This window comes from Bos mutus, chromosome 3 (assembly GCF_027580195.1).
Source record: "Bos mutus isolate GX-2022 chromosome 3, NWIPB_WYAK_1.1, whole genome shotgun sequence".
Classification (NCBI taxonomy): domain Eukaryota; kingdom Metazoa; phylum Chordata; class Mammalia; order Artiodactyla; family Bovidae; genus Bos; species Bos mutus.
Genome location: NC_091619.1, coordinates 109,399,890 through 109,412,234, shown reverse-complemented (window position 1 = coordinate 109,412,234; position 12,345 = coordinate 109,399,890). Strand labels below are relative to the sequence as shown.

Here is a 12,345-nt window from a genome sequence, read left to right as displayed (position 1 = left end):
TGGGCCCTTAATACAGATGAGAAAACTGAGGCTTAGAAAGTAGCAGGAACATGTGCAGGGTGTGAACAAGAAAAGAACAGCCCCTTCCCTCCATTCATGTGTGAAATCATAGAGGAGGAAGGGAATAATGAGCTGCTTAGCACCATGAGCTCTGGGGTCCTGTAGCTTCACATTTCCATCTAGTTCTGAACCTCAGTTTGCCCACCTTCAAAATGGGGGTAATAATGCCATCTGTCTTACAAGCCAGTTGTTAGACTTCTATTAAATGGTGAATATAAAATGTTTGGCACAGTGCATGCTCAGTCACTTTAGTCGTGTCCGACTCTTTGCGATCCCATGGACTGTAGCCCGCCAGGCTCCTCTGTCCATGGAATTCTCCAGGCAAGAATACTGGAGTGAGTTGCCATTTCCTTCTCCAGGGGATTTTCCCAACCCAGGGATCTAACCCAAGTCTTTTATGTCTCCTGCATTGGCAGGCAGGTTCTTTACCACTAGCGCCACCTGGGAAGCTCTGGCACAATGGCTCAAAGTAGAAACTGAAGACATAAAGATAATATCATCATCATCATTATTATAAAAACAGTTTGTAATTAGTGCCCATCCGGACTCTCTCTAGGGATCATAAGTTGTGTGCCAGGGTGGAAACAGCTGTAGAAACAGTGTCAAGAGACTCTGTGTGGGTGGTAACATGTGGTAGCAACAGTCCCAGCCCCATAGTACCTGCTATGTGATTTTTGAACAAGCAATTTCATTCCTCCAAGCCTCAGTCTCTATTTCTATAAAACAGGAATAACTATATGACTTAGCTCAGTGGGGCCTTGTGGCCCAGTGACTGGGTGCAGTGATGTGCCCAACACAGAGTCAGAATCACACAAGGGTCCCACCCCAGCTACATACATTCACCCCAAGAAGTGTCCTCCCGCCCATCACCAGCAGAGCTACCAGCTCAAGAAGCCACGGGTTACGCTTCTCTGTCTTCCCTAGACTGATCCCCACTGGGCCCTATTGGGTCTACCTTCAAACTCTATCCAGGAAGTCATTCCTGGTGGCCCCTGGCTGAATTTCTGCCCTTCCTCTGTGCTCCCATAACTCCCATCCCTGTCCCATGCTAAACTCTATTTCGGAACGCATCATGTGCATTTAAGTTATGTTTAGTTATGTGTCCACCCCAGTGGTGATACAGTACAGAGAATGAAAGTTTAGTGGGTGGGACTGGGGAGAAAAAGTCACGCATGCCATCACCTCTAGGTACCAGACTCGTACACAGAGTCCACTCAGCACAGGGTGCGAGTTCAACACAACATGGTTGAATGGATGCACAGATGGCTGGACACCTGGAAGGAAGGAAAAAAAAGAAAGAAGGCAGGGAAGGAAGGTGGAAGGAGGGGATATGCAAACAGGAAAAAGTCTTGGCATTGCTACTGTTAGGCTAGGAAATTGTCCCATCATCCCCCACCTGCTCTTCTTGCCTTGCCTTGTGATTCCAGTCAATTGTGGTTCTTCATCTGCAAAGCAAACGTATGGTGCCCGGCCCTAATCTGACATCAGTTCCTATCAAGGAGTTAACCAAGGAGAATCAGGTCTGACTCCAAAGCACTGGCATTTTAAACAGCAGCCTTATTTCCTAACAATTCACTTGAATGAAGCACATTCTCCATCTACTCTTCCAGGGGACAATGAAGGGAAAAGAAAAATGAACAATTTATTTCTTATTTAATGTATCACAGAGATAAGCAGGCCAGACGATCAATGTCTTAGTCAACACCTCCTCTGGGTCTGGGGAAGGGCTTTGAAAAGTCTCCAGGGCTGGCTGGCATCCACAGCTGCTGCCGAGGTGGGTGGGGCTCTGACCATCCCTCCCTGCTTGGGGGAGGGTACAGGTCACACCTGCTCCCTTCAACTGCAGGTGATGCTGACTGGCTCTGACCCAGATCCACCTCGGCCAGGAAGGAGAACATGGGCTGGCCCCGCCCCCATCTCCAGAGAAGGGAGAGCATTCACACTCCATGCCCCAGAGGACAAAGTACTGCAGACACGTGTATTCCTCTGGTTTCCCTGACCCCTCCCCCTCTCCCCATGCAGGAGGGGAATGACTTGTCTAAATAGTGAGTTTGAAGGGAGAACTTGGCAAGACCAGCTCAGCCTTACCCACCCTGCAGCTCCCTAAATTTAGTCCAACAGGCCTGGCCCCGATGAGGGAGGCTCCAGGTTGTCCCTTTGTGCTCCTGAATGGGTGGGTAAGTTTCTCCCACTCAAGAATGATATATTAAAAAGCCGATCTGGCCACCTATCTGAAGTCACATTCTCCAGCCAGCTCCATCAGTAATGTGCCGACATTTTGATCTCTCCATTTGACTCCTCTTGTGTTTTTCACTCATTTGGTTCCAAACTTGAAAAGGAAAGAAAGGTGTGGCAAGGAGCACGCAGAGGGGGAATTGGACAAGATCAGGGCCCTGCCGGGGTTCTCAGACCCCTACGAGTCTTCAAAGGCACTAATGAGAGTTTGTGAGCTATTTTCAATACTTCAAAGGGCCTAAAAGAAACTGCACTTATCCACAATCAAAATGCACAAGCAAATAAATGCCAAGTGTCTGCCTGAGGCTGGAACTAGTCCCACTCAGTGAGGTCACAGTGCCCTTTGTCCATCCTGATTGGTGAGATGGAGCTGAGGCACTCATGGGGCCCCAGAGGCTTGACAATTAAGGGATGTTGGTTTTCCCAGCCCCTCTGCTTGCTGCATAAGAAACATTAGCTCCTTGGCAGGGCTGTCTGCTGCTTTGAAAGGGAAAATACAATGAGGTGCATTTGGGAATGAATGGAAGCACCTCAACCTTGGATAAAGGAATAAGAGTGAGTTCCCAAAAGGATACCTTTTCCCAAGGGGGAAGATCAGAACAGCCCAAGTCAGGAAAGTGAATATTAAACGAATGGCCTGCACTCTGAGAATCAGAAACAAGGCAGATCAAGGCCAGAGAAGGTGGGAAGGGGATGGGGCCCTGGAACACAGAAAGGAAGAAAGGCTCTCAAGAGATTGGCAGCGGCTTTGCCTGCCTTTGTCCGGGGGGCAGATCTGAAGGGAACTGGGATCTTGAGTGAATTTTTTCCCACCACTTGGCACAGTCTCCCCATAACGGTTTCCAGGCAGGTGAGATGTGGGGAGAACGTTGATCAGGGCCAATAGACCTGAGATGAGATGGTTGGATGGCATCACCCATTCAATGGACATGAACTTGGGAAAACTCTCAGAGATTGTGAGGGACAGGGAAGCCTGGGGGTCAGAAAGAGTCGGACACGACTTGGCGACTGAACAACAAGAAAACAGACCTGGAACAGCCACCAGTTACATGTCTTTTAGGAATAAAAATGGGAAAGCGAATCCATGCTCCTTTGGATAAATGCAGACGGGCGGAACACCTTGAGATACAAGTTTCTTGGGAGGATCTCAGAGAATGGGAGTGTCCCCAGTCATAACATAGTTGGGCTGTGCTGAGGGAGGGAGACATTTAGGAGCCTCTCCTGCCTTCCACCACTCAGCTTCAGCCCACAGAGAAGGGGAGATCTCCCTACCTCCCTCTGCCACCTGCCCGCTCCTTCCTTGTCCCCTGATGGACCATGATTTACCCGTGGGCAGGGGCACTGGACTGAAGGCAAAGCGTGTCCACCAGGTGCCCCCCATCCCTCCTAAAGCCGTGGGTAGAGCATGTCTGTCGCTCTCACGCTGAGAGCCGGCTGGGAAAGGGGGCACAGAGTGCACCCTGTAGACCCAGTCCTGGTCCCAATTCTGCAGACAATCCTGAGTCCTCAGCTCCCAGGACTCACCCTCACAGCGGCACGTCTGGGCTCAGGCTGGAGCCATGCTCTTCAACACGATGGACCCAAAGCCTGTGCCCCGGCGGGTGTCAGGCACGTGGCCAGTCTGTCCTAAAGGAATTGCAACTTTCCCGTCCTCTCAACTGGCATTCTCTGTCCTTCCAGCCCATGAATCCGAGCCCCAGGAGGAGGGGGTGACAGGATCAGGTATCCATGACACATCAGCTTCAACTCCTCCCCAGGCTCCCTCTTATCCAAGAGCCTCAAAGTCTCTGCCACTGCTTCAAGGGAATGCCAACTTCTCACTGACCTTTGTCTTGCCTTCCCCTTCCATCCAGAGAGGAAAGCCGCTCTCCTGTATCTCTCTGACCAAACCACACACCATCAGTTGCAGGAAGATGAGAATGGCTTTGAGAGACCACACAGTTGCCACTGCTGAGGCCAGAATGCTAGGTCTCAAGTGTCCAGGAGCAAAGGGTAAATAAAGCCTAAGCTTCAGCCATACTAGTGAGACTGTGGGGAGGCTGGAGAGTTGTTTGGGAGGCAGAAACCACAAGATCTGATGACTGAAAGGGTGTGGGTGGGGGTGGAATTCAAGGATGGTTCCTAGATTTCTGGCACAGGAAGATGCATGGAGATGGGACACAAAAAAATTATGGGATGGTGAGACTGCTGGGGGTAAGGGGTGTGACACTGGTAACAACAGAAAGGAAGAATTCGGTAGATTTCCTGCTGAGCGTGAGGCCATGGACCAGAGCGTAGCCTTGGAGTTCAAAAGCAAGGTCTTCCTCTAAACGTGGGATGAGGGGATTACCAGCATTTGGAAAGTAGCATAAAGCTGCAGGGAGAAATGAATGTAGAATAAAGAGAACTCAGCTAAGGCCTGGGAGCACCAGTTCAGTTCAGTTCATTTCAGTCGCTCCAATACAAGAGTAAATTTTATGCGGGAGGGAGTGATGAGCAGCGTCAGATGCTGAGGAAGGGAGAAGGCAGATGGAAGGGTGAGAGGCAGGCGGTGGCCAGTCTGAGAAAGGTCTAGAAGCCAAAAGAGAGGCTTGGCTTTGGAAAATAGGAAGTCATGTGGCGCCCGGGGCTGGAGCATTCACCCGGAGTGGGGAGGGTGGAAGGCGGATGACAGGGGCTGAGAAATACGTTGGCAGACACTCTCCCAGGAAGCAAGAGAAGGGAAGGAGAGAGACCGGGTGACAGCCAGAAGCGGGTGCAGAGTCAAGAAGGGGTGTTGTTTGCTGTGTTTTTAAGATGAAAACAAAGTGTGTTTCTGGGCTGATGGAAAGGAAGCAGCACAGGGAGGGGTTGGAGAAATGGGGACTGGAGTCTCCAATTAGCCCGTCACAATAGCAACATTCCCGGGTAGCAGGGCACGGCACCCTTGGGGCTTTCTACCCCAAGTTCGGCAGCAAGGTTCATGAAGCTGTTTCCTTTCATGTCCACATTCTGTGATGTAGGAAACAAGGGTGTTTGGGAGAACAAGTGGGTGAAGCTGCCCTAGAGATGAGAACAGTCCCAAGATAGAGCCTGTGGTTCAGAGTGACATAGAGCCGGAAGCAGGATACGCCAGGACTAAGGTGAGTGAGAGAGGCCAACAAGAACCAGATCAAGAGCAAAGAGAGGAACGAGGTTGGGTCAGATTACCTTCTAGGTTCCAGACTTCTGTGATGGTTAAGACTCTGTCTGCCAGGGCACGGGACATGGGTTTGGGGACAGGAGGATTCCACACGCCGCAGGGCAGCGGCACACCCCGTATGCCACACCCACTGAACCTGTGTGCCCTAGGGCCCGTGCTCTGCAACAAGAGGAGCCACCACAATGAACGGCCTGTGCTCTGCAACTAGAGAGCAGCCCCTGCTAACCGCAACCAGAGAAAGCCCATGTGCAGCAACAGACCCAGCGCAGCCAAAAATAAACAAAATCTACTAGCTACAGCCTTAAAAACAAAAAAAAATGTGAGTTAAGAACAAGCCAATTCAGTTAAAAAAAAAAACAAAAAAAACAACTTCTAGTTCAAAATCTGAGGCCTGGGGACATTGGGTGAGTCCAGATACTCACAAATTTACCCTTTACCACCCCATATGACCCTAATCACTCCAGACTGATCAGTTCTTTTTTTTTCTTCTTCTTCTTTTTTACTAAGGTGTTAATGGCTAACAGTTCTCAAAATACTGAATTTTTAATAATGCCTTCCAACTCAAATATTCCAGCAACACGAGGATCTTCCTGAAACACAAGCTGACCCAGAGCAGCTGTTCCATTGCTCTGCATCGAAAATTCCCACCACCCCCTTGCCCACCTCTCAGCAGTGCTTCACCTGAGGAAATGGGCTGTATCTGGTGCAGCAACAGCAAACAAAAAGGAAATCCACACAGTGTCTCTGCTGCTCAGAAAGCGGCTTCCAGGGGGGTTCAGTTGGACCTGGCCACCACCTGGTGAGCATTCATTCATCCAGGTAGTACTGACTGAGCATCTACCAGGCTCCAGGCACTGTCCTAGGTGCTGGGGACACAGCGGTGAATAAAGGAACCCAAACCTTGTCAGTGGGGCACAGCTTTATGTGGACACAAGGCAGGAAAGCTGCATGCTGAGAGTTGGGCAATCACAGACCTTTGCAGGCAAGACAGTGAAGCTGCAATTCTAGGAAGCTTCCTGGCAAAGCCTTGGGCCACACATTGGAAATCAGGGACCTCGTATTTCCCAAACAACTGATTATGAAGTCTTTTTCTCCCAGGGCACTCATTTAATAGTCCCTACCCCACTTCCTGAAACTCTAGAAACCCTTGGCTAAATGAATGATGCTTCCCCACCTCCCAGAGAACTTCCTGTCTTAGCATCCCTATTTGCATAACTGGCCCTCTGCCTTGGTTTCCCTGCGGAGTCCCTGACAGCTCAGAGGGACCCACAGACTTCCTAAATGCCCCTCCACTGGGTTAAGGCCCCTCCCCCTGGCAGCTGGGTCTACTCCACCCAGAAACAAATCTGGATACCTTGGCCCCACCTTTGGGAGCTTCCTCTTCAGTGTGCCCTGACCCTGATCCTGACCGCACCTGGCTGCCTGCCTTAGCCTACCTGCCCTGCCTCTGTCTTAAATTGAAGCTGCTTTCCACCAACAGGCCCCAGGACAAAGGCATTTAGGTGTTTTGTGTCCGCTCTTCAAATCAGGAATAATAGGAGTTAGCACAGAAGGAAGTCAAGGATAAGACTCCCCTGAGTGTCCTGCTTTCTCACCTAACAGATCAGGGGCTGGTAGAAGGACATGGTGAATCAGGAGCTCAGAGCTGCCAGGCCCGTCCTGACCAGCAGGCCTTTTGTCAAGCGCACTAAGCAGTTTAGGAATGGAATGCAGGCCTGTGGGGCTGGGATGCTTTCCCAGTCCCCTAGTGGGGCCGCTGAAGCGCAACAGCACTAATCTGGTCACGTCTGGGGTCCCTGCTCCATCAGGGCTCAGCTGAGAGGAAAGGAGTGGGGAGAGGGAGCAGGAAGCCCTTCCTCTGTTGATTCTTGGGCGAGGTCAAGGTCAGGATCATTGCAGAGGAGTGGATGGTTGAAGGCCCATCTCCTCTGGGTTCCACCTTCAGGCTGGGGAGCTGCATGTTTTAGAGGTTCCTAGGGGTCACTAGGAGTCGGACGCAACTGAGCGACTTCACTTTCACTCTTCACTTTCATGCATTGGAGAAGGAAATGGCAACCCACTCCAGTGTTCTTGCCTGGAGAATCCCAGGGACGGGGGAACCTGGTGGGCTGCTGTCTATGGGGTCGCACAGAGTTGGACATGACTGAAGTGACTTAGCAGCAGCAGCAGCAGCCAACAGACTTCATGTGCATAATAACAATAGGAACTTGTTTAAGATGCAGCTTCCACACCATGCTCCAAGGTACTATGATTCAGAAGATTCGGGGAGGACCTGAGAATCTACATTTGTAACTAAGCAACCTGGGCTTCGCTTACAATTCAGCAGATAAAGGATCTGCCTGCAATGTAGGCGACTCAGGTTCAATCCCTGGAGCGGGAAGATCCTCTGGAGGAGGAAATGGCAACCCACTCTGGTATTCTTGATTGGAGAATTCCATGGACAGAGGAGCTTGCTGGGCTACAGTCCAAAGGATTGCAGAGGGTTGGACACAACTGAGCAACTATCACACACATTCGTTCACTCATTCATTTGACCTGGGTACAGCAATGGTTAAGCCTGTGGGCTCCTGAATCAGACTACTTGAAATCCAGGCTCTCTTCCTTCCTAGCTATAGGATCTTGGGGAAATAACTTGATCTCTTTATATCTGTTTTCTCAACTGCAAAATGAGTGCTTTCTTTGAAGGGCCACGAGGTTTAGGGAGGGGAGAGTGCCGCTCTCAGCATCTCCCGAGTGCTCCTTAAAGGACCACTTCCAGCTTCCAGGAAGGTGGTGCTGATGGACAGGATGATGATGCAAACTCGACATCCCCCAGTCACAGCTTTCTGCCTCAAGCTTTAGAGTAGGCTACTCCCTCTGCTTAGGACCCCCTACCCTCATATGGGAAGAAAGTGAAAGTCGGACATCTGCTTACTCTTGGAGAGCCTGCTTGTTCTCCTGGGTGGAGCCTGTCCTGCCATCTGTCCCCCTCCTATATTCTCTTAGAGTTCCCTGGGCCTTTGGGAACATGTCATTGTCCTTGGGAAAGGCACTTTGTTGTAAATGCTATTTGTATCCCTGACTCCTGGGCCAGGGCCACTACACTAAGGGCCCAGTGAAAGTTCCAGTGACCCAGTCCACAGGTCCTAAGCAGATGGGAGCAGCTAAAGGCCTTGAAAATCCTCCCTGTTGACAGAGCTGCTGGGCCAAAGTCTGGCTAAAGGAAAGGCCATGGAGATGGCAGGTCCTAGGTGAGAAGGGGGTAGAGATCAAAGGTCAACCCTTTGAAGGGATAGAGGCAACAAGGTCAAAGGTCAGGATGAGGCTCAAACTGATGGTGAGGCTGGGAGTGTGGAGGAGGATGACCCTACAATGAGAATGAAGAGTCTTGGTGTCAGGAAAGTAACAGGGCTGGGAAAAAAGGAGGGAGCAGGAAAGGAAACGGGCAGGAGATAACTGGAGAGTTTGGAAGCGGAGTCGGGAGGGAACAGAGGAGGCAGAATGATGAAAATGCGCGGGGCACGCACGACTTGGACAAGGCGGAATACAGCAGGTGTCTCCAGGAGACGGAACGTTTCAGTGGCCTGCGATGCCATCCCCAAGCAGGTGGACGAGCTATTCTTATTTCCTTTCTTGAAGAAAGCTGTGGGATGTTCTCACTGGGGCAGGATCAACAGAACTGTGATTCACGATCCACAATGTATTACACGGGCTTCGTGGACTTTAGACAGGTCTAGCAAAGGTTTTACCCTCTCTGGGCAGGCGGGGAACAGGGTAGAAAAAATGAGGAAGGCAGAGGGTGCCCTCGTCTCCTCCTTGCTGACCTCTCCCTGTGGGGCACCAGGACCTGCCTTCCCCAGCAGCGCCCTGGTACCATATGCTCCCTTGTCATCACCACCTTCCTTCAAGACCCGAGCCAGCCCGCCTAGCCGACAGTGCCACTCCCGCTCCAGACTCCCCACTCGGTTAGCCGACCTCCACGTCGCACTGAGCCTCTTCCAGACCTTGAACATGCCTCACGTCCGCCCAACCAAGAGCTCGTGCTGGTACGTTTCCATGCTGGAATCCTTTCCCCTTCTCTTCGTTTGCTCTCTGCTCTCTATCCCGCAAGTCTCAGCCTACACATCGCTTATTCTAGGAGCTGCCCTTACCCCTTGAGTCTGGATAGTGGTTCCTCTTTTTTGTGTGTGGCAAAATACATATAATATAAAAGTTACTATATTAACCATTTTTAAATGTACAATTCAGGAGTGTTGAGGGCATCCACATTGTGTGTAACCATCACCACCATCCATCTCCAGAATTCTTCTCATCTTGCAAAACTGAAGCTCTGTTTATTAAACAATACCCGCCCCCATTCCACTCAATCTCTGAACCCTTAGTTCCAGTGACCACCATTCTACTTTCTGTCTATATGGATGTGACTTCTCTGGATACTTCATATTAACTGGAATCATACAGGATTTATTCTTTTGTGACTGGATAATTCCTTGGTGGCTCAGCTGGTAAAGAATCCACCTGCAATGCGGGAGACCTGGGTTCGATCCCTGGGTCGGGAAGATTACCTGGAGGAGTGCATGGCAACCCACTCCAGTATTCTTGCCTAGAGAATACTTCCATCTGTCCATAGAGAATCTCTATGGACAGAGGAGCCTGGCGGGCTATAGTCCATGCAGTTGCAAAGAGTCGGATACGATTGAGGGACTAAGTACAATTTCACTTAACATAATATCTTCAAGGCTCATCCAAGTTGTAGAATATAGAGTCTCTTCTCTTAAGGCTGAATAATATTCCACTGTATGTAGATGCCACATTTTGTCTACCCATTCATCCATTAATAGATACGGGTTATCTCTACCTTTTGGATATCGTGAGCAATGCTGCTGTGAACAATGGATAGTTGTCCCTCTTATGTTCCCTTATCTTTGAAACTTGTCTGTAGCCCCCAATGCATTCAAAAGCTGAGGCCAGCACACATGCTTCATAGACACCCCCTGAAGGACTGAGTGAAGCTTCACATTCTCTAAGTGTGGTACACATCAAGTAATCAATTTGTACTTTAACTGGCACCTTCCAAAACACAGGGCTCTGAGCCAAGAGAAAGACCTCCCATAGATTTGAGAGCCCAGTGTGGACAGGAAGACTCTAGGATTCCTCAAGCCCTCCATACAGAGCACCAGCCCTGTAGGAGGATGGACCCAGGTGGGCTCATCAGCGCCCCCATATGTCCCAACTTCTGCCTTCCACAAAACACTGATGGATCTGACTACCTCACAACGAAGCCTCTCTGTCCAAAGAGAAACATCATAAACAAAACAGACAAATGGAAGGCTGGGAGACGTTATTTGGAATCTATAAAACTGACAAAGGGCAATATCTGGAATATAAAAGAAACTCCTGCAAATCAAACCCAGGTTTTTTTAAATTAAGACAGGAAGTCTAACTAAAAGAATAGGCAAAGGATATGACTAGGCAGTTCACAAAAAGAGAAGCTCAAACAACTAACAAGCATATAAGAGATATTCACATTTGTCATAAGAGAAATGCGAAATAAAACAGTGAGCTGGCACTTTAAACTCATCAGAATGGCAAAAATTAGAAAGGTGGACAGTATTAAGTATTGGTGATGATATGGGAAGACAGAAACTCTTGTGCACTCTTGGTGAAAGTGAGCCCTAGCTCAGCCATTCTGTAAAACATTATGACAGAACAGAGAAAATTAATATGCTAACTCAGGGATCCCAATTCTCCACTTTGTATAGCCCAGAGTTATTCTCATGCAGGGTCCCAAGAGAGCATGTAGGAAGATGCTCTTCAGAACTGCAAGTGTAGCCAGGAGGAGCTACAGGCAAGCCAAGGGTCTATTCCCAGGCGAGTTGATACAGGAAATGTGATGGATGCACAATTCATAACGCAGTCAGGACTAGACACATACAAGGAGCAGGGCTAGATCTGTAAAATTACAGTACTAAGTAAATAAATCAAGAAACTGGAGGAAATTTACAGTTCACTATATTTATATAAATTTACATATGCACACAAAACAATCCTACATATTTTATAAGGATCCATGCATATTTCAAGATATATATAAAATATATTGGGCTTTCCTTGTGGCTCAGCTGGTAAAGAATCCATCTGCAATGCGGGAGACCTGTGTTCAATCCCTGGGTAGAAGGGAAAGGCTATCCACTCCAGTATTTTGGCCTGGAGAATTCCTGAAGAAGTCCATGGGGTCACAAAGAGTCAGACATGACTGAGAGACTTTCACTTTCACAATATATCAGAGTTGGTACTGACGGAGGAAGGCAACAAAAGCCTTGGGATCAGGGATAAATGAAGGAAAAATTTTAAAAAAATAAAACCAGACAGGAGCCTTTCATAGACAGATGATCACAAAGTGTCATGATCTGAGGGTAGGTCAATTCCATGTTATGCTCAAAAAAAAAAGGAAAAAAGCAGGAAGCAAAAACCCCCCAGCTGTTCCTTCCACATGACCAGGAAAACTATCCTTGTAAGCATTTTCCCTCTTTCCATGTTTCTAGGAACAAAGTGTCACAGGAGATGCGGGTCCCAGTGGTTGTCGAACACAGGGAGTTTTTCTTGCAGAATTAAAAGGCCTCGGGGTAAATCTTGTCCCTTGGATGGATGTGTTAGTGAAAATGAAGCCCTAGCAGTCACCTCTGCCAGACTGAGCTCAGGAAAGCTGCCCCAAGGTGGGTGGGTAGGTTGGGAGGAGACTGCAGTAGATTATCTGAGGAGCAGTGCACGGGAAGTCCTGTGTCTTCTCTTTCACTTTCTCAGGATCAGGGCCAGGAAGCTGAGCGAGTCTGCCCTTCCTCACCCCCTGCCCCTACCCCCTGACACACAGCCAGGCAGGCCACCTGCAGAGACAGGGAGACCGCATTCTC

The 12,345-nt window shown here is 49.3% G+C and overlaps 1 protein-coding gene across 1 annotated transcript in view; it reads right to left on the bottom strand.

Moving 5' to 3' along the window:
• LOC138985581 (CUB and sushi domain-containing protein 2-like) overlaps positions 1-9,447 on the bottom strand; it is a 335,213-nt gene extending 325,766 nt beyond the window's left edge. Inside the window, exons 1-2 of the mRNA XM_070362513.1 lie at positions 9,142-9,447; positions 5,464-5,614 (exon numbers count right to left, since the gene is read on the bottom strand). Of these exons, the coding sequence (XP_070218614.1) occupies positions 5,464-5,614; positions 9,142-9,447 (457 nt within the window). The remainder of the gene's footprint in view (positions 1-5,463; positions 5,615-9,141) is intronic.
• Positions 9,448-12,345: the final 2,898 nt, after the last annotated feature.